At 43.1% G+C, this 26,969-nt stretch overlaps 1 protein-coding gene across 1 annotated transcript in view; it reads left to right on the top strand.

Moving 5' to 3' along the window:
- The window catches only part of NMT1 (N-myristoyltransferase 1), a 1,232,576-nt gene extending 1,206,167 nt beyond the window's left edge, over positions 1–26,409 (top strand). Inside the window, exons 11-12 of the mRNA XM_044055120.1 lie at positions 107–244; positions 25,930–26,409. Coding sequence (XP_043911055.1) covers positions 107–244; positions 25,930–25,950 — 159 coding nt within the window. The 3' untranslated portion in view covers positions 25,951–26,409. The remainder of the gene's footprint in view (positions 1–106; positions 245–25,929) is intronic.
- The last annotated feature ends 560 nt before the right edge of the window (positions 26,410–26,969 follow it).

The following is a 26,969-nucleotide window of genomic DNA, read 5'->3' as shown; positions in this document are numbered from 1 at the left end:
ATGCTAAAGGATACCTGATAACTGGGTAAAGCGAAATGCAAACCATTGTGAAGGTTAAAGATTGGAGGCAGGAATGTATTCTTACATAATTTTGTTTTCTATACAGAAAGGTTTTGATGTTTTCAATGCACTGGACCTGATGGAAAATAAAACATTTCTGGAGAAGTTGAAGTTTGGAATTGGTGATGGAAACTTACAATATTACCTTTATAATTGGAGGTGTCCGCCCATGGGACCTGAGAAGGTGAGATAAATAGCCATTTTGTATCCACCTACAACTTGTATTCCACTGAATTATTTTTGGTGTTCGTATCAACATTTTTCAGTCCGATTATTACAAGAGTGTAACACAGAAGTATTTGATGTGTTCTTGTCTGTCTAGCCTTTCTCACTGATGGGTCAGATCCATCTCGGCCTTTCCAAAAGCTCGATGCTTTCAGCAAAGCTCGTGGGCATCCTTCCCTACCCATAATGCAGTTCCCTATCTTCCCTAGATCTCATTTGCCACACTGCGAGGAGGTTCGTTAGCAAGCTGTTGGCTAAGTGTGCTCTTTATTGCTATTTCTACTGTTATAGTTAAATGTGTTTTACGTTACATTTTTCATCTTGGATATCTATCCCTACTTTACCTGCCTGTTTCGGTGTAGTTTTTCCTATTAGTTCCCTATTTAGTGCTCTTTGTTAGTGTCCATTTAAGTTAGGGGACGTCTAACTTATGCCTGTTTTAGTTAGAGGACGTTTTTTCCTTTCTCCCCCTTCCACTTACCTTTTTCTTTCTTACTTAAATTTTATTATAAGCTTTAGAGTGAGTGTTAGTTCCTGTGTGTCCCTAGTTAGCGTCCATTTAAGTTAGAGGGCGTTTAACTAATGTCCATTTTAGTTAAAGGACTCCCCCCCCACCCCCACCCCCATTCTTTCCCTTCAGTTATTTAAAAAAAAAAATTATTTCTTTCCTGAGTCTGTTAAATTTAGAGGACTAGTTTTGTCTTTCGGTGTTTAGAGAGTGTGTACCATTCTTTCCTAGTAGTTTAGAATGCCTCAAAAAGAAGGCTTTAAAAAATGTGAGCCATGTGGTAAAAAGATGCCCCTTAGTGACTCGCACACCTTGTGTGTGTATTGCTTGGAGCCTCTTCATCTGCAGGAATCCTGTTAGATTTGTCATGCCTTTAATCGGAGAGCGCTCATGGAGCGCAAGAACAAGTTGATTCTAAAGGGGTTTTCTGAGGCTATATCTCCCACATCCTCCTCTTCAAAGTCTGAGAAATCCGAGAAATTAATGAAACGTCCTTCTCCAGCTCCAAAATCATCTTTGGAGCTGAAACAGAAACAGCCTAAACTGTCTGCTCCTGCGGAACCATTGGAGTAGTCAGCAATTACTGTATCCAAGACTATGTCGGAGCAAACGGAATCTTCCACTCTAAAGTCATCATCTGAGCCTTCGGCTCCGAAGTCTACTTTGTCCTCTGAGTTCTGATATCTGAACCGATCTCCTTCCTTGACGCCGATCCCTTCTTGGCTCCCTTCTCCGTTCTTAAGATCCAGATCTCCTACCCTTTCTACCCAGTCGACCAGGAGTCTGTCCAGTGAAGACATGAATAAGGTGGTGCAGAGGCTGTTAATGACACCTGCTTTGGCCAAGTTATTATGGGATCCGAACCCAAAGGAATCGGATCAGACACAGTCTTCCCCTTCAGCGCCTGCTCCTCCTCTGATCCTTCTCCCTGTTTCGGAGTGGAAGATTCTGACATCCAGCTTGTGTCTGCATCGGGTCCGGGACCTGTTGGCCCCTCTGATCCGGTATCTGCCTTGAGCATTTTCATCCAGTCGGAGCAGGAGACCTCGGGGAGCCAACACTCTGGTTGAGTTCTAAGAGCCGGCTCAGGTCTCTCCAGATCCCACCCTGCCTCTGGGGGCCTCGGTACGGATGAGTTCGGCTCCTGCTTTGGCTTCGGAGCTTCTGTTCTCTGGAGATTCCATCGGCAGCGACAATCCATTTGTTGGGACTTCATTGGAGCAGGGGCAGACTGCCTTTGAATTTATGAGGAGGGTGATGACTACTTCCCAGTCCAAGACACAGTCTTCCTCGGATCTTCCTTCCACCTCTATGCAGGTGTCTTTGCCTTCTCACACCTGTCTGTAGGACTGCAGAGATCCTAGGCCTCAGGATGTCCCTCAGGGGACTCCCTCCTCTTCCGAAACCTCCCCAGTTTACCCCACTGAGGAAGTCCTTTGGAAGAGGACATGCAAGGAGGAGGATCTGGACTCCCCAGAGGAGTCCATCACATCTGATACTACCTCGATGAAGCAGAAGTGTCCCCACGGTCGCCTCCTGAAGATGTCTCTTGGAGACATCCTGGACATTTTTAAAGCAGAGAGGTGATTCAGTCCACCTCCCCTTCAGCCGTAAAGTCGGTATACCTGAAGGACTTTGCTTCACGCCCTTCGACCTCTTGGATGATGACTCCTCCTGATGAGCTTATTTAATTTAATCTCTCAGAAGGCTTGGGAGACCCCAGATCCTATAGAACTTACTCCTAGGAGTCTAGATAAATACATCACAGCTCCAAAGGATAAGGCATTTTTAACTAAAGGTGTAGTAGTTGATGCCATGGTTGTGGCGGTGGCTACAAAAAAGGAGGTATCCGAGACCAGTTCCTTTATCCATTCTCCGAATAAGGATTCCAGGTCCAGGACCATGGATAGGTATGGGAAGCACGTCATTTCATCAGCAACCTTTACCTTGCAGTCACTGATCTACCTTACCTATTTCACAAGACTACAGAGGAACCTGTTAAAGGAACTTTCAGACTCCCTCCAAGGAGCTGTAGGTAACACAGTGGCAGATAGTCAATGTGCGCAGCTCGCCACCCTCAATTCTCTCATCAACTCATCCATGAGACTCATCTCATATGCAGCAGATGGAGCGAGTGGGGCAGCGGTTCAAGCATCTCTATCAGGAGGCAGGCCTGAATACTGCTTTGCAATTTCGCGGAGCCTTTCAAGTCTTCCTTCTTTAATGCCCCCTTTGATGGCTCATTTCTGTTTGGGCCTAAAGTTGTAGAAACACTTACCATGTGTGAAAAGGAAGGTAAGACCTTATCTGCCATTGGAGTATGTTTTTTCATACCTACCAGTCCATTCCCTAAAGGTCAGAGAGGTAGTGAGAAAATGTGATTCTGAAAATCACAGAGGTCTTTCCAGGACACACAAAGTGGAAGTTCCCCCAGAGGCAGAGGGTGGAACCATAATGGAAGACACAGCCCTCGTGGCAGGGGAGACTCGCAGAATCAGGGCCCCAGAGAATCTTTCTTTGGCAGACCCTTCCAGCGCTCCAGAAGGAGTGCTCGACTGCTTGTCTCTGGAGGCAGTCAGGGGCCGTTTGTCTCTGCACCATGAAACCTGACAAAACTTGAAGACAGATGGGTGCGGGACATAATATCCAGAGGATACATCATTCCCTTCTTCTTCCCCACTCCCGAAAACAAATCAGTTCCGGATGTTCCACCCAGTCAGAAGGAACAAGCAACACTTGAGATTCAAAAGTTACTCATAAAAAGATTCCTCCAAGAAGTCCCGCAGACCAGAGAGGATCGGGAACTTACTCAAGATTCTTTTAAGTTTCAAAGAAAACAAGGGATGGGAGACCTATTGTGGACCTCGGCAGTCTGAACAAATCCATCAAAAAGACCAAGTTCCGGATGGTGACACTGCAGTCAATTCTTCCAGTCCTGTAAAAAGACAATTGGATGTGCTATATAGACCTTCAGGATGCATACTACCACATTTGAATGGAAAGATGCTCCAGAAGGTACTTGCACTTCCATCTGGGAGCCAGTCACTTCCAGTTTCGAGCTCTGTCCTTTGGCGTCACTACAGCCCCCTTGAGTGTTCAAATGGATGGCAGTAATGGCGGCTCACTTGAGACGCTGAGGATTCCAGGTGTTTCCATATCGGAACAACTGCTCTGACCAGGCATCTTCTGCTACAAGCCTGGGATTTTACTCTTCAGCTTTGTTCCTCCCGAGGCATTACCATAAATTATGACAAATCTGCTCTAGAGCCATGTCAGAATTTAATATTCATAGGAACAGAAATAAATACAACTAAATTGATAGCAAGACTCCCTCAAGACAGGGTCCACGAGCTCTGCATTTATGTAAAACGATTAATCAGGAAGACGTGACCCTCTGCAAAATTGGTTCTTCAGGTAGATGGCAGCGTCTATCGTACTTATTCCCCTAGCTCGTCTGCCTGCACATGAGGATACTTCAGTGGTTACTTTCCGCACAATGGTCAATCGTAGATCTTCCAATGTCGCACAAAATCCTCATAACCAACTTCTCCAAAAAGGATTTCCAGTGGTGGATTCACTGTCCCTTAGCGTCTCAAGGCCGTACCATCATTCTTCCTCAACCCCAAGCCATGGTGACCACAGACGCTTCCCAGGTAAGGGGGGGAATTATCTCGGGAAGACAGTTCAAGGCATCTGGCCGGATTATGAGACTCCTTTGCACATAAGCATCCTAGAGATGAGAGCGGTGCTCTTAGCGTTGCAAGCATTTTAGGACACTTTACGTCTGGGAACGGTAGCATTCCAGTCAGACAATATGCCAGTAGTCTGGTATATATAAACACAAGGAGGAACCAGATCTTACCCCCTTTTTCGAGAAGCTCTAAAGGTTTGGCAGTGGGCAACGGCCTCCAAACATTTTCTTTTTGCAATGCACATATCGGGGAAATCCAACTTGATTGTAGACAAATTGAGCAGAGCCACCTTGTGGCCACATAAGTGGTCCTCAATCAGAAAGTTGCAGAAGAGATTTTCTGGAAATGAGGCCAGCCTTGCTGCAATCTGTTTGAATCACCCGCCAGTGACAAATGCAGCGACTACTTTCCCCTGATCGTCACAAAGGGATGCACTTGTTCACAATTGGCATCTGGGACTCCTCTGTGCTTCCCCTCCAATCCCTCTGATTCCCAGGTTGATACAGAAAGCAAGTTTGTTGGAGACTACAGTAATCCTGATTGCCCCCTATTGGCCTTGTCAAATCTGGTATCCCTTCCTTCAGTCTCATCTTCGGGACGAACCATGGATTCTTTACCCTGCTCTAGACCTTCTGACTTGCCCGTCCGGGAATGGTACATCCCAGCCTACACAGTCTCAAACTGACAGCTTGGCTGCACTAATTCCCCTAATCGCCAGGTTTCCTCTCCTGTCCTCTCCAGTCAAACATTTTGGTGTCTTCCCATAAAACATCCACACGAAGATTGTACAAGAGTAAATGGAAGAGGTTTGTAACATGCGCCAGCGATAATCAGATAGATCCTTTTTTGATACTCGTATATTCTATTCTAGAATTTTAGCAAAACTTTTTCATGAAGGAGCTGCTGCTTCCACTATTAGGGTTCAGTTGGCAGCAATTTCAGAGTTCCATGTGGGAGAAAATGGTGCAACAATTATGTCTCACAGGCTTTGTAAAGCCTTTTTGAAAGGCACTACAATGATAAGACCCCCATACAAAAATCCAGCTTCTCCCTGGGATCTGAAATTCATCTTGACAAATATCTGTCCTCCCCTTTGAATCTTCGGCCACATGTGATTTGAAATTTCTATCTTGGTAAACACTCCCTCTTTTTAGTGGCTATTACTTCAGCTGGAAGAGTTTCAGAATTGCAAGCTTTGTCTTTCAAGCCCCCATACCTAGTTTTTCATAAGGACAAAGTTTATTTATGCACTAATCCCTCCTTTCTTCCAAAGGTTGTGTCTGAAAGTAACCTCAACCAATCTATTGAGCTGCCAGTTTTCTTCCCAAATTCCTACAACAAGGGAGAATATTCACTACATCTTCTCCAGGGGTCTGCAACCTACGGCTCTGGAGCCACATGCACTCTTCCACCCCTCTGCAGTGGCTCCCTGTAGCTTTGAAAAATAATGGTCACTTTACCACACACACACACACACACACACACACAAGCTCTGAGAGCGATCGAGCGACAGACTTTAAATATTGCTCTTATAAACTTGTAAACTTGCTAGAATAACAAGGTTTCTTTTGCCATGCATTCCACACACACTTGAGAGCGATCCAGCAATTCCTTGGCAGCATCAGCATCTTCTGAAAGGTTTCCTTACCTCTCCACCATACCTCTGAAACTCTTAACCACAAGAAATCTGGACACGGCCACAAATAAAAGGGGAAGAAAGGAAGAAATATAGGAACATATTTTAAATATTGCCCTTATAAACTTGGAAACTAGTTGTCTAACAGTTTCTGTTAACATGCATTTTCCACACAAACATGCACACAGTTATTTGTTAACTGTACAGATTTGCGCAGAATGTCCTGATTTTTGCCTCATATTTTTGATCTGTTTATCATAAAATTGTGGTTTTCTGGCAAATCATTGGCAAGTTATTTAGAGTTGAAGTCAAAATATAGAGAGACGTTTGAGCTTCAGACTTCATAATTTTCAGAAAATTTATGCTAATGCAAAACCTGTTCTATCAGCTTTCTAATTTTGTAAGAGCAATATTTAAAGTGTCCCTATTTTTGGGTCTTTTTCTCCCCCATTATTTATGGCTTTGTCCAGATTTCTTGCTCAAAGAGGATGAAAGGTGTGACGCGCACACACAGCAATCGAGTGATCCCAATAAAAATCTCAACAAAGGAACAAAAACAGGGATGGCTTTTAAATGTTGCTCTTATAAACTTAGTTATTTTATATATAATATAATAACTGTAAAACTTAATACGATGTGTTATCTTCATTTTACGGGTCATATATGTTTTGTGGCTCCAGGTGAATTTTATTTGGTAGGAAAAAAGCCAAAATGGCTGTTTTGATAGTGAAGGTTGCAAACCCCTGTTCTAGACATTCATAGACTGTTACATTTCTACTTGCACAGAACGTCAGAATTTAGGAAATCAGATCAGGTCTTTGTATCGTACTCTGACATTAGAAAAGGTCAACCAGTTTAAAAAAGTCACCTTATCTAGATGGCTCACATTTTATATATCCTACATCTACAACTCTAAGAATAGAGCTCTTCCATTCCCTGTTAAAGCTCATTGCACCAGGTTGATGGCTACATCTACAGTTTTCCATTCAAGGTTACCTTTAGATAACATCTGTACTGCAGCTACGTGGGTGAAACCTCATACCTTTATTGCTCATTACAAACTGGATTTGGCCTCCAGGACTAGAACCTCTTTTGGTTCTGTGGTTCTGAGGAATATTCTCCCATGAGCCACCCAAGAGTTAGGTGGCTTGGGACGCAGTCCCATCAGTGAGAATAAAGGCAATATTAACAACAACACATAAATAAGTTATGTACTTACTATAACGTTTGATGTGTGTTGTCCATCTCTACCTTTAGTCTGACAACCCACCCTCCATGCCCCCTTCCTGTTATTGGGTTTGCAGATCTCCAATATATATATATATATATATATATATATATATATATATATATATATATATATATATACACACACACACACACACACACACACACACACACACACACAAACTGGATATAAAAAGTTTACACACCCCTGTTAAAATGCCAGGTTTTTATGTTATAAAAAAATGAGACCACAATAAATCATTTCAAAACTTTTCCCACCTTTAATGTGACCTGGACAAAATATAAAAAATAAAAAACATACAATACGCTGGTTGCATAAGTCTGCACACCCTTAAACTAATACTTTGTTGTGTGTGTACACCCTTAAACTAATACTTTGTGGAAGCACCTTTTGATTTAATTACAGCATTCAGTCTTCTTGACTACACACCTGCCATCAATTAAAGAGACTCTGATTAAGTTCAGCTGTCCTAGTAGGATTTTCATGACATTTACTCAGTTGCTAGCTACAGCAAAAGCCATGGTTCACAGAGAGCTTACAAAGCATCAAAGAGATCTCATTGTTGAAAGGTATCAGTCAGGAAAAGGGTACAAAAAAAATTTCCCCAGCATTGGATATACAAGACAGTCATTAAAAAGTGGAGAAAATATGGGAGAACAGTGACGTTTCAAAGAACTGTATGTCCCTCCAAAACTAATGAAAAGACGAGACGAAAACTGGTCAGGAACGCTGCCAAGAGACCTACAGAAACACTGAAGGAGCAGCAGCAATTTCTGGGAAGTACTGGTTGTGTATTACATTTGACAATAATCTCCTATATTCTCCATATGTCTGGACTATGGGGTAGGGTTGCAAGACGGAAGCCTTTTCTTACACAGAAAAACATCCAGGCCCAGCTAAAATTTGCAATACAATACATCAAGTCTCCCAAAAGCATGTGAGAAAATGTGTTATGGTCTGATTAGACTAAGGTTGAACTTTCTGGCCACAATTCCAAAAGATACGTTTGGTGCAAAAACAACACATGTGAGGTTGTTGTATCTCGCCGTTCATTCTTACAGATGGGTTCAGAGCTGATCCTCGGCTCCGAGTTGGCCAACTACAAAGTCTTCAGACAGCTCAAGGTCATGTCCCTATCCCAGGATGCACCTTGGGTTGCCTCAGATCTAGTTTGCCGCTGCAACAGATCGGAGGATACTTACAGCTCGGACCAGTACAGTTTTTCTTCTAAAGAAATTTTCTCTTTAAATACCTTTTATTGTAGCTTAAGTTTCCTTTCCATTTAATAGCTGTTATAGAATTTGCAAAACTAGTTGTTTGTTGACTTTTGTAAGCCTTCCTATAGCTACTTTGGCCGTCGTTTTATTAGGTCTTCAGCATCTCCCTTCCCTTTTTCCTGGTCCTTTAGTAGATTAGAAGTGTGTTTATTAGGAATTTAGTGGTTTCAAAGCTTTATAAGAGTGTGTTGTTAGAAACTTTAATTGTTAAACTTTAATTATTATTGTAGAGCCCATTTTGGTTTAGGGGCTGCTTGCTGTTAAAGTAGTTGTGTGTTGTTTGAGATATTTGAATAGTTGTGTGTTGCCTGATACATTATTATTGAAAGTTTGAACAGGTTTTTTTCTTGTGTGCATTTATATTCTCATATGGCTGACCAAGAGAAGGAAAAGCAAGTCAGGGTTTAAAAAATGTCCAAGTATGGACAGAAAATGTCTGACTGATGGTCACATTAACTGTGTTTACTGTTTGGGTGCTTTGCACTTACAAGAGAGTTGCTCCACCTGCCATTCTTTCAGTAGCCACATTCTACAGGAAAGAAAAAGAAAGTTGATTGACAGAGGGCTATTAAAATCTTCTTTTCAAGAAACTTTGGGCGACCATGATAAAACATCTAAATCCCCAAAATCTACCAAGTCTTCCAAATCATCATCTTCGGAGCATAGAGTTTTGGATCCGACACCATCAAAAAATTTATCGATGTCTGCTCCACAGCTTTCGGAGCTGGTCCCCAATCTTGAAACCGGTCTCCGCAGTGTTGAAATCACCACTCTTGCAATCGGTGGCATCTACCCATTCATCTCAGTCCTCGATAAGCCTATCTGATTTGGATGTGGATCGTGTGGTGCAGAAGGTTTTACAGGCACCGGCGTTTGCCAAATTATCGGTTCAGACCCAAGTGATTTCGGAACCAACAGCTGTTCCTCCATCTACTTCTTTTCCTCCTCTGAGCCAAACCGGCTCTTAGGAGCCGGAGGAGGTGGAGCTGATGATTGTGGAGCCTTCGGAACAGACGCCTGTTCCAGTGCCATTGGTGCCAACTACTCAGGCTTCCTCAGTGCCTATCGAGGGGTCTAGGAGTCGACAATTGCCGGTCGGGTCCGGGGAGGACAGTTGGACCGATCTTTCAGCTCCGACTTTGGCACGGATGAGTTCAGCTCCAACCTCTGGATCGGATCCCACTGTTCTGGTGCCAAGGGAATCATCTGCTTCTTCGGACCCAGGGGTTCCTTCACATCGGAGCAGAGGTGCCTTTGATGCCATGAAGAGAGTAATGTCCCCTAGAACATTCATAATGTCAGGACCAACTACCTCTTCCCCTAAAGTGCTTGTGTCTACTTCTGCCTCACAGATCCCTTTGAAGCGTAGAGACCCTGAGCCTCAGGAAGCCCCACTGGGCGGACCCTGCTCTTCCGAGGCCTCACCAGAAGCTCCCACTGATGATGTTCCCAGGAAGAGAATTTGCAAGAGGAAGCATCCAGACTCCCCGCAGGAATCTGTCACCTCAGACACCAACTTAGATGAGTCAGAAGGGCCCCTATGGTCCCCCTCTGAGGATATCTTATTTGCAGATATCTTGGAAATCCTAAAGCAGAGGGGTGGCTGAAAGCCCACCAACCCTACTGAGGATGAGTTGGTCCTCCTGAAAGCTTTCGGGTCTCAGCCCTCCACTTCTTGGGTGTCTCCGCCCTTCCATGAGCTTATGGAGCTGGTCTCACGAAGGATGTGGGAGTCTCTGGACACCATGGACCCTGTCCCTAGGAGGCCTAATAAATTTATTTCTTCTCCTCAGGATAAGACTTTTCTCACAAAGGGAGTGCCTGTTGATGCCATGGTGGTGGCGGCGGCAACCACCAAAAAGGAGATGTCGGAAACTTCATCTGTCCATCCTCCTAACAGAGATTCTAGGGTCATGGATGGATACGGGAAGTGCATGTTCAGTTCAGCTGCTTTTGCCATACCTCACACATTTCATGAGACTGCAAAGAGATCTCCTAAAAGAGCTTGGAGATACTCTACAGGGTACGGTGGCCGAGGGAGCTGCAGACGAGGTTGCTTCCCAACTTGCTACTCTTAATTCCTTAGTAAACTCTTCCATGCATCTGATATATGCAGCTGATGGAATGAGTAGGGCAGCGGGTACAGGAATTGCTTTTAGGAGACTCTCCTGAATGTGCTTATGATGATCTTCGTGTTTCACTGTTGCAGTCATTACATTTGGGTAATCTGCTGGCAGGTTGTCCTCAGTCGGCCTGAATTCCAAAGTCTTGGGTCCTGCATCAGTTGCTGTCTTCTCTTCCATGACGTCAGGTCGTCAGGGGTGTAAAACATGCAGCCAATGCCATTTTCTTTAGTCTTTCTTGCCGTGCGGTGCCCGAAGCAGAAGCATTTTGCAAGTGCCAGTTGGCCGACTACTGAAATATTCGAGTTTGAGTTTCAGAGCTGAAGTCTTCACTAACACTAAGTACCCCATTGGGGAAACTTTTTTCTTGCTTTTTACTGATGTCAGAAAAAGTTAACAATTGTATTACTTGTGGGAAGCAAATACCTCATAAGGATTTCCATTTATACTGTATTCCTTGCCTAGGCCCTGATCACAACGTGCCTGGCTGTCGGTTTTGTGCTAGATTTAACCAACACACTATTACGCATCGGTATATTTTTGCATCAAAGTATTTTGGAAACAGATTTAACTACCCAGAAATGTCGTCGGATAGCAATCCGACTACCAGAGTACATAAAAAACGCAAAGAAAAGGATAGAGAAAGGCAGTCGAGATCCAAAACTGACGAAGCTTCTCCCAAACCAGTCGCTGGTTCGCCGGTACTCAGTGAGGTGCTTTCGCAGCCCCTGATACCTGCTACCTTCGAGTCGCAGGCCTCTACCGACACCCATGTGGAGTCCGGCATGCTACAAGATACTCAAGGTATTGGACCAACGGATCTATCTCCCTCAGATGGGTCCGGAGCCGCTGAGCAGGCACCAGCTTCTGAGGGTGTATTCAGACCTCAGCATTTATATATCAAACCGACGACAGCTGCAAAACCAAAGGCAAAGACAACTTCTAAAACTAAAAAAACGATGCCTGAGCCATGTGCACAGGCCTCTATGTCTAAAAAACAGATGATCAAAATGGCTGAAGACCTTATTACCTTGATCAGTGGTACCCACCCCCCCACCCCCCAGATAAGAGGCCTAGGCAAGACACTGATTATGAATCTTCAGATCAGGTTTCAGTTTCTTCTGATCAGGAATTTATCTATACCTCCCTGTGAGGATTCTGATGCTGAGGAGTCTATTCCATCTGCATCTCCTCCAGAGGATTATTCATTTGGAGGAACCTTGCATACTTTGAGGGAGCATTTTCACTGGGAGAGTCCAGACTTTTCAGAATCAAAAAAGAGGCTCAGGGATTTCCTTCTTCTCCCTCAGTACAAGCCTTTAGCCATTCCCCCTGTTTTAGACATTGTGGATGATGTGTTTTCGGAGTCGAGCTTGACCCCTGACTACTTACCTCCGGCTCCCAGTAAGCCTGACAGATATTACAGGGTCCCTGACTCACGTACATTTTTATATAGAAACCCTGCTGCTGACCCTGAAACTATTTCATAGGGTCCAAAGGGAGTTAAGGCCTCAACAGCAAAAAAAACCTACCCCCTCTGACAGAGATTTAAGGGCACTGGACAGATGGGGAAAAAAGGTTTATACATCTGCAACCTTGGCAGTAAGGGCCTTAAACTGTTAATTTCACATGCTTTAAGTACCAACAACATGTTATGGGATTGCTGAAACAGAAAATGATGTTGATTTCAGAATGTGCAGAAAATAAAGAATTGCAGGAATTATTGCATGCAGCTGAACAAGTTGGAAAGCATACGTTGCAATGTGGTTTTGATTCCTTAGAGGCCTCCTGCAGGGCTGCAGTTACTGGATCTGTGATTAGGAGGCATGCCTGCTTAAAGGAACAAAATTTACCTTATGTTAAAGCTAAATTGCTAGATGCACCTTTACAGCATGATTCTTTGTTTGGTATTAAGGCAGAAGAGGTTTTAAAGAAAATGGAAGACAAAGCTAAGTCTATGCAAACTATTAAAGACTTCTTACAAGTGCAGCCACCAAGATTCAGCAGACACTGGCCTACGAAAAATTGGTCCTTTCCTGTGTCAGACAGAGCTCAAAGGGGCAAATCCAGATGCCCAAAGGGTTCCAGATACCAGGCGCAAGATTCATACAGGACAAAGCAATAGGGCGCATCTACCCCCAAATCAGGGGGAGATGAAGCGCAATCCTACAGAAAACAGTCCCAATGACTTCCTTCTGCATAGACCAAGCACTTATCTTTTGACAGCACCCTTAGGGGAAAATTAGCACTTTTTGCTCAAAACTGGCAGTTAATAACCCAGGACAAGTGGGTACTAAACATTGTATCACAGGGATACAGATTCCATTTCCACACTCTGCCAATGGCAAACGGTTGGCCAGATCTTCCCAAAAATTAATGGGCAGAGGCACAGAAACAGGTTAAGTCCCTAATGGATATGGGGGCCATTCAACCAGTGCCAGAACAGGAAAAAGGACAAGGTTTTTACTCGACTGTTCTTGGTAGCCAGAAAGGACAAGGCCTGGCGGCTAATACTGGATTTATCAATTTTGAATACATACCTGGACATTCCAAAATTCAAAATGCTGACACTGCAGCAGCTTCTGCCCATGGTGGGCAAGAATGCTTGGCTGGTGAAATTAGACTAAAAGAGGCATACCTGCATGTCCCAACAAGACAGTCGTGCAGAAGATACCTCAGATTCAAGGCTGGCTTAATGCATTACCAATTCTCTGCATTGCCCTTTGGCTTATCTACTGCGCCCAGGGTCTTTACAAAGTGCCTGGCACCAGTAATTGCGTTTTGCAGAGAAAGAAGTATACAAATATATCCTTACTCGGACAACTGTCTCTTTCAAGCAGAGAACAAGGACATTCTTCTTCGACACCTGGCATTTGTGAAAAGGCTTCTAACATGCCTAGGGTACACAATAAACAAAAAGAAATCGCAACTGGTACCATCTCAAAAAATAACATTCCTCGGTGCAAGCTTGAATACAACTGCCCAGATGGCTTACCTTACGCCAGACAAACAAAGGCAACTGACTACTTACTTCAAACTGATGACAACAAAAACCCAGTCTTCTGTAAGACAAATTCTGCAGGCTCTGGGCTTCATGGCATCCTGCATCCTACTAATTCCATATGCAAGACTGCATATGAGGAAACTTCAATGGTACCTAAAATGTTTATGGAGTCAACATTCACACAGTCTGGAAACTATGATTCCTCTCATTCCCTGTCTGCAACAGGAGTTTCTATGGTGGGCAAAGGCCTGTCATCAAAACATGGGATGGCCCTTGACTCTACCCCCTGCCAGCCAAGCCTTAACAACAGACGCATCAGATTATGCCTGGGGGGGCCCACATGGCAGGAAGAAGCATTCGGGGCATATGGGAACCAAAACAAATGCATCTACATATCAACCAGAGAGAGATGCTAGCGGTTCAGAATGCCCTAACAGCCTTCAAGGACTTACTTCATCCAGGACAACTACTGATAAAGATGGACAACACCACAGTCATGTGGTATATAAACAAGCAAGGGTGCACACACTCATACCCCCTTTGCAGATTAGCCATGGCACTGTGGGACACAGCTTTGACCTACCAAATACATCTTCAAGCTCAATTCCTGCCAGGAAAACAAAACACTCTGGTGGACGATTTAAGCAGAAACCTTATGGATCCTCACGAGTAGAAACTAAATCCACAAGTCTTCAGCATGATAACAGAGAAATGGGGGAGCCCAGACATAGATCTATTTGCCTCTCCTCAAAATTATCAACGGAAAAGATTCTGCACAAGGACTTGTCACAGACAAGCATGGAAAGTGGACGCCCTATCCTTCAGTTGGACAAGCATGGAAAGTGGACGCCCTATCCTTCAGTTGGAAAAACCTGTCAGTTTACGCCTTTCCTCCTCTGCCTCTTCTACCCAAGGTCCTCCTAAAAGTCAGACGAGAAGCCAAAGATGATATTAATTGCCCCGGACTGGCCCCGCCAATACTGGTACCCAATCCTAAGGAACTTGTCTCAATACCCAGCTTGGACATTGCCTCAAACACCACAACTACTGTCCAGGCAAAACAATCAGATCCAGCACAATCAACTACAGACTCTAAGCCTGGCAGCATGGCTAATCAGGTAGTCATACAAACAACACCTCTCAGTAAAGCTGTGATGGATGTCATTTTGGAAGCCAGAAGGCCTAGTACTAGAAAATCTTATGCTGACAAATGGAAGAGATTCTGTGCTTGGAGTCAAGCACAAGGAACTGATACAGCAGAACCAAATATTCCTCAGATATTACAATACTTTACTGAGATGCTTGACAAAGGCCTTTCTTTCTCATCAATCAAAATCCATGCCTCTGCCATTTCGGCTCATTACAACAGAGCCACCAATCTTTTCTCATCCTTTACTAAAACAGTATCTTAGAGGAGCCAAAAATTTAAGGCCCCCTAGAAGATCACCATTACCGGCATGGGACCTCAATTATGTGTTGGAAAAACTCACCCTGTCTCCATTTGAACCAGCTGCTACCGCCGATATAAAGTTCTTATCATGGAAGACAGTTCTGCTACTAGCAATTACTTCAGCAAGAAGAGTTTCAGAGCTGCAGGCCCTCATGGCTGTAGAGTTTTTTTTATCATATTTTACCCGAACAGGGTGTCTCTGAAGACAAATCCTACTTTTATGCCTAAGGTGGTTTCCAGTGTAGCTCTTAACCAAACAATTTATCTGCCAACTTTTTATCCAAATCCGCAGGACAAAGGGTAGAGAATTCTGCATTCCTTGGACATTCACAGACAGCTAAGATTCTACTTGAGCAGGACTAAAGCTCTAAGAAAAACTGAGCAATTACTAGTGTCATATGTTGCAGGATCAGAAGGAAAGGCTATTTCAAAGCAGACAATTTCAAAGTGGATAAGCCACTGCATCCGTTTCTGTTACTTACACCATGGTAAACCTGTGCCCAAGGACATTAGGTCTCATTCCACCAGAGCTGCATCTACTTCAACAGCCTTTCTCAGAGGACTATCAACCAAAGACATTCTAGAGGCTGCTACTTGGAGTTTTGTTCACATCTTTACCAAGCATTACCATTTGCCTCTCTACTCTAAGTCCAGGGCAGGCTTTTGCCACTGCAGTGCTGCAGGGCCTTATAGCCGCACCTAATGCTGTTAAGCTCCAGCCTCCCAAACATAGCTTTGGGATTCTACCCAATTGTAATGACTGCAACAATGAAACACGAAGAACATAGTACAGTTGTGTACACTTACCATAAATGTAGATATTCGAGTGTATTCACTGTTGCAGTCTAGGTTACCCTCCCGCCATCCCCCTGTCATTCTGAAGTTTATCTTTCCTTCACTATCTTCTACAACCTATGTGGTGTATTTGCTTGTCGATGAAGGTAAAGTTTATATTGATACATGTATTTATATACATACATATATATATATATATATATATATATATATATATATATACATACATATATATATATATAATATTGCTACCTTTTTGGGGGCACCTGACATTGGGGGCAAGAAAAACTAAAGAAAATGACGTCATGGAAGAGAAGACAGCAACCGACGCAGGACCCAGGACTTTGGAATTCAGGCCAACTGAGGGCAACCTGCCAGAAGATTACCCAAATGTAATGACTGCAACAGTGAATACACTCGAACATCTATATTTATGGTAAGTGTACACAACTGTACTTTCCTTTGCGGAGCCCTTTAAGTCATCCTTTGTGAACACCCCTTTTGACGTCTCATCTCTTTTCGGGCCCAAAGTAAAGGAAAGTCTTACCCGGAGTGAGCAGGAAGGAAAAAGAGTCATCCAGCTGGTCCCCGCAGACCAGATAGGATCCTGAACTTACTCAAAATTCATTTTAGTTCCAAAAAAAACAGGGGACTGGAGACCTATTTTGGACCTGACCAGACTAAACAGATCTGTCAAGAAGGATAAGTTCCAGATGGTCACGCTACAGTCAATACTTCCCTTTTTAGGGAAAAACCATTAGATATGCTCGATAGATCTCCAGGATGCGTACTGCCACATAAAAATGGCCAGACCATCCAGGGATCATTTGTGGTTCCGGCTGGGAGCCAATCACCATCAGTTTCGAGCCCTGCCCTTTGGTCTCACTACAGTCCCCAGAGCATTCACCAAATGTATGGCAGTGATCACGGCTCACCTGAGACATTTGGGATTCCAGGTGTTTCCATACTTAAGACAATTGGCTCCTCACTGACACCACCCAGGCATCAGCTTATACAAGCCAGGGACACCACACTTATTCTTTTCAATCAACTGGGGATTACCATAAACTCAGAAATATCTGCCTTGTCGCCATCTCAACATATCTTGTTTATCGGAGCAGATTTGGACACCACCACTACTAGTTTAAAACTTCCTTCAGAAAGGATATCGGTACTTCAACATCAAATTCTGAACCTCATATCGAGAGACAAGGTGTTAGCCTCAGATTTGCTAAAATTGTTGGTGACGATGGCGGCTGCAATAGCAATTCCCTCTGGTCATATGCACATGTGGATTCTGTAATGGCTCCTGTTCATGCAGTGGTCCTATCAAGAACTCCCAATGTCGCCATCTTATCATTCTAACAAACTCTTGCAAAAAGGATCTTCGATGGTGGTTCACCTCTCTCTCCAAGTAACAATAGGTCATCCTTTCATCCTACCCTCACCATTGGCCACTGTGACTACGAACGCTTCTCTTATCAGTTGGAGGGGCATTTTCAGGGAAGAACAGCCCAAGGCACATAGACCAAACAATAGAGACATCTGCATATCAATGTCCTGGAGATGAGAGCGGTACTCTTGGCATTCCAGTACTTTCAGGACTCTCTCTCCCTGGGGACAATTGCAAATCAGATGGACATCATGTCTCTGGTCTGGTATATAAACAAACAAGGAGGAACCAGGTCCTATCACTTTTGTTGAGAGGCCCTAAGAGTATGGTAGTAGGGTACTCCACTCAGCGCTTTCTGATAGCAACGCACATCTTGGGGGAATCCAACATGATTGCAGACAAACTGAGCAGGGCAATCTTGTTGCCTCAAGAGTAGTCCCTCAAAGATGGAATAGGGGAAAAATATTCTGCAGAAGGGGGCCAGCCTTGCTGCGATCTCTTTGCATCCCCATGAACACAAAATGCGGAAGCTATTTTGCTCTAATCCCCCCTCTGGGAGATGCCCCAAGGGACACACTTGTACATGATTGGCCTCCAGGTCTCCTTTATGCCTTCCCACCAATACCCCTGATACCCAAAGTGTTACAGAAAGCCAAAGCCCTGGGAAGGACCATCATTCTTATAGCCCCTCACTGGCCTCGTCAGATTTGTTTCCCCTTTCTTCGACCTCATCTATTGGAAGAGCCTGGGATTCTAGACCCAGTTCCAGACCTTCTGCTGCATTCGTCGGAGGTTCTTCATCCCTCCCTTCAGTCCCTGATATTGACAGCTTGGCTGCTCCAATTCCCAACATAGCCAGGTTCCATAACCTCTCAACTGAAACAACACATTTTAATATCTTCTCATAAATCATCTACTAGGAAATTATACCTCAGCAAATGGAAGAGATTTTCCATATGGGCTTCTCAAAATAACATTGACCCTTACCTAGCCCCTATTTCCTCCATACTAGAATTTTTGACTATGCTTTTCAACAAGGGAGCGGCGGCAGCCACCATTCGTGTGCAGTTCACTGCGATCTCTAATTTTCATCTTGGTACTGAACGCTTTAATGTAATGTCACACAAGCTATCCAAAGCTTTTCTCAAGGGGACTTTCCACCTTAGACCACCCGTCAAATCCCCTTATACACCTTGGAATCTAAATTTTATGCTTTCACGCCTAATTCTTCCACCATTTGAGCCAGCTTCTTCATGCGATTTGAAATTTTTGTCTTGGAAGACTGTCTTTTTAGTAGCCGTCACATCGGCCTGAACAGTTTCAGAGCTACAGGGCTGTCTATAAAACCACAGTATTTGATTTTTCATTCTGAGAGTTTCACTACAAACAAATCCTTCATTCTTGCCCAAAGTTTGTACTGAAGCTAAACTTAACCAAACCATAGATTTACCTTTTTTTTTCCCCCAGACACACCAATAAATTGGAGTATATGCTGCCTAAACTTGATGTTCGCAGACGACTTCGATTTTACCTATATAGAACCAGAGAATTTAGACGATCTGAACACCTTTTTGTTTCCTTTTCAGACTCCAGAAAAGGTAGACCTGTGGCAAAAAAACACTATCGAAATGGTTATCTGATTGCATCACCTTCACTTACTCAGCTGCCAATATACCTCTGCAGCACAAAATAAAGGCTCATTCAACCAGAGCTGCCAATATACCAATGCAGCACAAAATAAAGGCTCATTCAACCAGAGCTGTTTCCACATCTTCAGCCTTTACTGCCAGGCTACCAGTAGATAGTATTTGTGCAGCAGCCACTTGGTCAAAGCCTCATACTTTTATCACTCATAACAAAGTCAATAGGGCCTCCAGGGACAGGGCTTCCTTTGGTTCCAATGTCCTGAGAAACATACTCCCGTGAGCCACCCGAGAAAGGTGGTGCTTAGGATGCTACCCATCTGTAAGAATGAACGGCGAGATAGAACAACTTCACATAAAGAAGTTATGTACTCCCCATAACGTTCCATGTGAGCTGTTCATCTCGCCTTCATTCTTACTTCCCACCCTCCAGCCCCCTCCAGGCTTTTTAGAGGACCGAGATTCATGTTTTATCATGGTTGCTTTGTCTTTACTATGGTTTCCTTACCTAAAAAAGTGATAGAATGGCATATGGTATTGTTAGAGGCAGCAAACAAGATTTGAGATGTAACACAAGGTGCATCATGGGATAGGGACTTGGCCTCGAGCTGTCTGAAAACCTCGAGCTTTGTAGTTGGCCGACTCCGAGCTGAGGAATGAAGGCGAGATGAACAACTCGCATGGAACGTTATAGTGAGTACATAACTTCTTTTTCGCATCACCAAAATGGTGAATCATGGTGGTGGCAGTATCATGTTTGGGGTTGCTTTTCTTCAGCTGGGACTGGGGCTTTAGTCAAGGTTGAGGGAATTATGAACAGTTCCAAATACCAGCCACTTTGTCCCAAAACCTTCAGGCATCTGCTAGAAAGCTGAAGATGAAGAGGATTTTCACCTTTCAACATGACAATGACCCCAAGCATACATCCAGATCAACAAAAGAAAGGCTTCACCAGAAGAAAATTAAAGTTTTGGAGTGGCCCAGCCAGAGCCCAGACCTAAATCCAATAAAAAAATCTGTGGGCTGAACTGAAGAGGGCTGTGCACAAGAGATGCCCTTGTAATCTGACAGATTTGGAGCGCTTTTGCAAGGAAGAGTGAGCAAATATTGTCAAGTCAGGATATGCCGTGCTGATAGACTCCTACCAAGAAGACTAAATGCTGTAATTAAATCAAAAGGTGCTTCAACAAAGTATTAGTTTAAGGGTGTACACACACAAAGTATTAGTTTAAGGGTGTGCAGACTTATGCAACCAGCCTAGTGTACGTTTTTTATTTTTTATATTTTTCCCCTAACAGATTTGTTTGTTTTTTAATTGAATTGTACAAGTTATAGGTCACATTAAAGGTTGGAAAAGTTTTGAAATTATTTATTGTGGTTTCATTTTTTTTATAACACAAAACCCTGACATTTTAACAGGGGTGTGTAAACTTTTTATATCCACTGTGTGTGTGTGTTTTTTTTTTTTTTCCTTTTATGTATGTACACATATTAAGGGAGATTTTTCATTTGTATCAGTTGATGGGGCAAACAAGATCTGAGGAAGTTAAGGAACTGCATTATGGGTAGGGAAGGATGCCCATGAGCTTTGCTGAAGATCTTGAGCTTTTGGAATGGCCAAGATAGACCCAGTACATCAGCTCTGACCCATCAGTCAGAGTAAAGGTCGAGATGGACAACGCACATGGAACGTTATAGTAAGTACTTAACTTTTTTTTGTATACTGCTAGACCATCTAATCTACTTGTGACAAGAGTCCAAGCACCTCATTAACCTATTCGTTTTCACCACTTACTGGCATCCATGAACACAGAGAATAAGGTTTGTGAAAAAAAGATCATGGTTCTTTAGGGAATCATGCAATTTTCTTCTGCTTCTAAGCAAGAGTGTAGTTAGGCATTTACTCTCTGTACTTTACTGAGTACAGTTTTCTGAATATTACTTAGAGAAATCATAGCTTTCTTAGGCCATACTATGTCTGCAACCGTCTAAATTAATGCCTCCAGTAAGAGTTAAATATATTGAAAAAATATATATTTAATGGTTTTAAGAGACGAGAGTGATGCAAACATATTAGGTGCTGGGGAGGTTACATGTCAAATTTTTAACTGCCAGGTGGGTTGGGCAGCAATGACAGCTCATGAGTACAAAATTAAATTCTGTGGGCCTCACCCTTGCTCCAAAGTCATCTAATTGCTGGCTGTAGTGCTATACTTCTTTGAACTGCTGCATACCCACTAAACCTAGATAAAGAAAGATGCTCTTCTTTGCAAGCTGTTGCCAACTACATCCTATCTCCTTTCATGGAACAAGGTTTGACCCATAAGTGTCCCTCTACTGGCTGAACATGTCAACCAAATCCACTGAAAGGAGTCGGCCAGTGTTGGGCACTCACTCCTGCTTCTTCTCCAGCTACCTCTTTCAGCATCTGGATTATCTGGGTCATAGTTGGAATTCCAGCTAGTTAATCTGGCTCATAGAGTGCTATTCTTATGTGCCGTAGAGCCAGGGTAGAAGCATTTCATAGATATCAGTAAACTGATTCATAATCCACATTAAACTGTGTACATATAAATTAAGACTGTACCATCTTGTGTACATTCTTCAAAAGTCAGGGAATAGAGAACATAGGAATTTATTAGCATATCTATCAAAATGTCAACGTTTTGAGTAGAGTACCTTCTTTTTAGGAAAACGATATGAGAGCCAATGCCATTTCCATACAGGGATAAAGCCTTTACTATGGCCCAGGTGACCTGACTGCGATGGGCATTAACAATTTGAAATGCCAGTTCGTGTTAGGTCATATGCCAAGTCATAGATGACTATTTCCCCTTGAGTATTCCTTTTTCTCTTAAGGTATGGTGATCTCTGAGCTTGGTATATATAAACTCTGGAAGGGGGGTTCAATGTTTGAGATAAACTCTTCTTCTGGATATGCAGTCTTTTTATTGTTCTTTTGGCACTCAGCATTACAAGTGATGACATTTCAATAGTGAACCATGACTGGCAGCTCAGACACTTGGCACTGCAGGCAGAGAGAAGGGTTTTTCTTGATTTCCTGCTCATTGGTGTCCTGTTTCCTGGGTCCGGAAGAATCTATGACAGAAATGGTTCCTTTGCAAATAATTACACAAGCTCCCGGGCTGAGTATGAGCAAAAAAGCTTTTAGATTGGTACTGTACTCTGGTTAACATACAGAAAGTAAAAAAAATAAAATAAAATCTGGAAAGAACTAGCACAACCATGGCTGCTTCCAAGACCGAAACCAAGCCAGTGGCAGAGATGCCAGGAACAACCAAGTGTTTCATAGCCCCCAGTCTGGGCAGCAGCAGTCTCCATAAGGGATTGCTTATAACTGCTCCACTGTGAAGGCAACTGGGGGTAGGGGTGGGGAAACCCTTATCGCAGCAGTTGATAGTGGCCAACCATTACATGCAACCAGAAGCTACAGAATTCCTTATGTTGCCCCACCCCTGCCAATCTTCTGTCCTCTTCCTGATCTGTCATCTTATTTTGGTGGGATGGCACAAGTAGAGGTTGCAAACCTTCTGCCAGAGAGACTCATCCAGGAAGTTACGCTAGACCAGAGTTCAGCTTTTATTTCAGTTTATTTTTGGTGCCAAAGAAGACTACGCTAGACCAGAGTTCAGCTTTTATTCCAGTTTATTTTTGGTGCCAAAGAAGACCAAGAACCCCAAGTCTATTTTAGATCTAAGCAATGTAAATCACTTTATTCTCAAACAGACGTCCTGATGATTACAGTGAGGTAAATTCTCCCTTGTCTGTCCAAGAGTGATTGCATTTGCTAATTGGACCTCCGAGGTCTCATTTTTCAGGTGGGAGCTAGTCTTTATCAGTTCAGACCCCATCATTTGAACTCTGCACAGGTCCCAGGATATTTACAAAAATGCATAGCAGTAGTGGCAGTGTATCAGAGACTGCAAGAGGTGAATATTTGTCCCTGTTTAGACATTTTGCTCCTTGCTGCCCCAACTATTGAGAAAGTAGTTACTAACAGAGACTCCTTGTTTCTTCGTTTCTTATCCCCGGGAATAATGGTAAACTTTATGAAGTCATAGATGGAGCCATCTTAATGCCTGCAGCCCATAGGCTGTATCTTGTACTTAATTTGACTTTTCTCAAGAGAATTCCTCCAGTAGTTCAAGCCATCCTGAATATTCTTTGGATTTCACTGCTTTCAGTGTCTGTGTCTTGGAGCTTTGAGGCTCATGATGGCTATACAGTTTATGACTCTTCAAGTTTCCATACATGGGTTTTCCAGTTGACCTTGAGGACCAAATGGAGCCAGTCCTCAGACTCTGTCCACTCTAGTTAGAGTTTCCAAAGTGTTGGTGGACACATTTATACCTGTGGACGTCTGGACTCAAACCTTTCGCCTGGGCTGTCTTTCTTTTCAGTCGATCCCCTAGTGACGTTCATGGGTACCTACATTTGGGGGGAGGGCGCATTTTCAAGTTCAGATTGTCCAAGGTGTATAGTTACAGTCTTAATACCATTCTAAACATTTGCATCCTCAGAGTGAGGGCAGTTGTCACATTGCAAACATCCCAGGCTTCCCTTCCTCATGAAGTGATAGTCATATTTGTTGGCAGTGTAACACTCAACTGGTATGTCAGCAAACGGTAGTACCTATTCCTGTTCTTTCTATCTGGAGGCTGTGAGGCTTTGTGAGTGAACAGTGTCTTCCAACACCTTTATCATAGTTCCTGACATACCTGGAGAACTAAATTGCTAGCAGGTGTTTTTTGGTGTCACATGAGTGGTCCCTTGGCTCCACCAATGGGGGAAAGTTTTACTGTAGTCTTTTTGCCATTCTAACCAGTGCCAAATGTAGCAACTTCTTTTCCTTGATCCTCTTCTGGGTCAGTGAGACAGAGGTATTCTTTAGCAAGAGTGGCCTTTGTATCCTGTGTGCTTTTTCCCTGATCTCAGTGTTCCTACAGAAAGCACTGGTGAAGAAAGCCAGTTTCGTTACCCTTTGTGAGTCTTAACCAGTGTGATTTCCACTGTTGTAGCCTTGTGTCTGTTGGAAAAGTTGCTTAGGTTGAGACAACCCCTAAGAATACTGTCTCATCTGTCCAGCAGGCTTCACCTGGACCTTAAGTCCATTTGACTTGCTTTCAACTTGAATTGTAGTGATGGTTACAGGCCCAAGTTGCCCTGACAAGGGTGATCCATATTTCTTCCCAGAAACCCAATAGCAGTACAGTGTTCTTGTTCTTTTTTCGGCTTTTCCCAGTTAGGGGTCGCCACAGCGGAACTCTGGTCCGCTAATGATTGGCAGTAGATTTTTACAGTGCCAAGGTGCCAGCCCAACCTTCAACGAAGGCATGCCCATTCACGCATGTCTTTCGAACGCCACCCGACCATGGGGAGGACATGCAGACTCCACACCGAAGGCGCTCCAGCCGGGAATCGAACAGGAGAGCCTTTTGCTGTTAGGCAACAACGCTACTGCTGCACCACCGTGGCTTAATACTGTACAAGATGAAATCAGAGCATTTTCTGATGTGGACGGTGGAAGAAGACATGGATCCTTTTACTGCTCCCGTCCCTGTGGTTCTTGATTGCATATCCAGCTTTTCTGAAGCAGAATCAAGCTTATCCATTATATTTCACCTGGCAATGATTTTGGATTACCATTTCGGGCACCAGAACTCTCACAGATTCCCTAAAATTGTGCAAGACCTTTCTGAGGGGATTCTTCCTCCTCAGAGATCCAGTTCAAGAACCCATTCCACAGTGGGATCTTAACTTTGTGTTGGAGTAATTAACTCTACCCTCTTTCAAACCTGAACCAGTGGCTGAATTAAAGTTCTTGTCTTGTAACAGTATATTTCTTGTAGCTGTTGCTTCTACTAGATGCATATCTGAGTTCCAAGCAAGGTGTGTCCACCTGATGTACATCGTCTTTCACGAGAATAAGAATAGGTTAGTGCTACACACTAGTACTTCATTTTTACCTAAGGTGACTACTGCCTCAAGCATTTAATTAGTCCCACCCCCCACTGTTTTATCCTGAAACAGCCTATTTAAGGAGAATGCCTTCTACATTTCATGACTTTCATAGGTAATTTGGTCTTTATTGAAAAAGATCATCAATGAAGATCAGCAGTTATTTGTTTCTTAAGCAGCAATTAAGTTTGTTACTAAAGTTACATAGTCCAGGCAAATTTCAAACTGTATTATCTTTGCTTTCCATAACAAGGTCAAGTCTTCAGGTGGTAAGCTGAGAGCTCACTTTGTGAGTTGTATCTACTTCTGTGACACTTTTTAATATGAATATTGGTATTTGCGCAGCAGCTGCTTGGGGTGTCTTTGGGAAGCATTGTGAAGTATTAAGAGCTGGATGTTACCTTCATATGTTGAATGTCATTCAGTGCAGCTGTAGTCCATGGCATACTTACCCTGAACACCCATTTTGCAAGGGACACTGTCCTAGCTGTCAGTAGAGGAGAATGAACTAGACCATGCCAGATTCAAAGATAATGGTAGGCCTAAGCAGTTGTGGCTCGTTGCACTCTACATTATCAGCTACCTCACCACAGACTGCCGGGGGGGGGGTGTATATGGATTTTAATGTGTAATTATTGATGGGTTTGCAAGTGCATATGTTGCACATACTCCAAGCAGGCACTAACTCAAATGTGGAAATGTAGAGGCATGCTAAGAATTATGGAAAAGTAGGAGGAGTTGAAGTCTGGAATATTTGGTATTTGCAGCTAGGTGACTGTGAGTCCATGTGTCCTAACAGTAGAAGAGGTTGAACCATGACCAGCTAGATGTTTCATTATGGTAAGTACATAACTTACTGTACACCATCTCACATTCTTGTCATTTCACTTCATAGGTTGGACTTGTGCTTCAGTAGTAAGTGTCCTCCAGAAAAAATGGAATAAAGCCACTGAGACATCTGAAGAAATTAACTGCTGCTGTTTCAGCTCCAGATTCTCCCCTGGAAACATGGAAACACACAGGAGGCAGCAGATGACTTCATATGTAAAAACAATAAACAGATGTATGCTGACTTTTGAGTGTATCATACTGCATAGTGTATGCTGCGCCCTTAAAATTCACGCTGTTATCAGTCCAGTGTATTCTAAGACAGCTATATCCAAATGTGTGGAGAATGAAACCAGACCGTACTGATAACCAATTTTCGTGGGCAGGTAACCAAGCAAGCAGGTTGGTTGCCAAAAAAGTGGTATATATTTTCTTTCTCATCTCTTTTCATAAAAAGAGAGTATTGAAGATTGTTGAAGTTGCACTGTCCCCATGTTGTGAGGCCTCCCTGGAAAACTACTAAATAAACTTTGGTGTAAACCAAGGACCTCAAGAAGTATTTTTTTTTTTCTGTTTGGAAAACACACCCCATAGAACCCTTTCAAAATCTGACCTAGGTTTTTGCAGCTTTGATGTTAGAAGTCTGTACACTGCTACAAGGAAACAAGAGCAGTGCTGTGCACATATGCTGTTAAAATGTTAATGACTGCTGTTCACAGCCTGTTTTGTAGGACATTGTTAATTAATTTTGGCCAGTGATACTTTTTTTTTTTAGCCTTTAAACAATAGTTAGCTCAGATTTGCAGTGGAAGAGGTTTAATTTTAGAGCTGTAAAGTGGAATAGTGTATAGAAATGTATGTTTGGGATTGAAAAAAGACTGACATTTTGAGCAAAAAGCTTTGAAAAGTAACTGTCATGCATCAGAATTATGAATTGGTGCATTGACAGCAGTGGAATTTACAGAAAGAATCATTACAGTTCCAGTATTGAAGACTGTACATTTTACAGTTGTTAAACCCAAATATATTGTATCTATATCATTGTAGTCACACCAGTTATAGCAATGCAAATACCATTTTGTTAAGCTGACTGCAGAGTTGTACGTT

This window comes from Protopterus annectens, chromosome 13.part0 (genome assembly GCF_019279795.1).
Source record: "Protopterus annectens isolate FY-2018-M chromosome 13.part0, PAN1.0, whole genome shotgun sequence".
Classification (NCBI taxonomy): domain Eukaryota; kingdom Metazoa; phylum Chordata; order Ceratodontiformes; family Protopteridae; genus Protopterus; species Protopterus annectens.
This window is presented reverse-complemented; position numbering and strand designations above follow the sequence as displayed.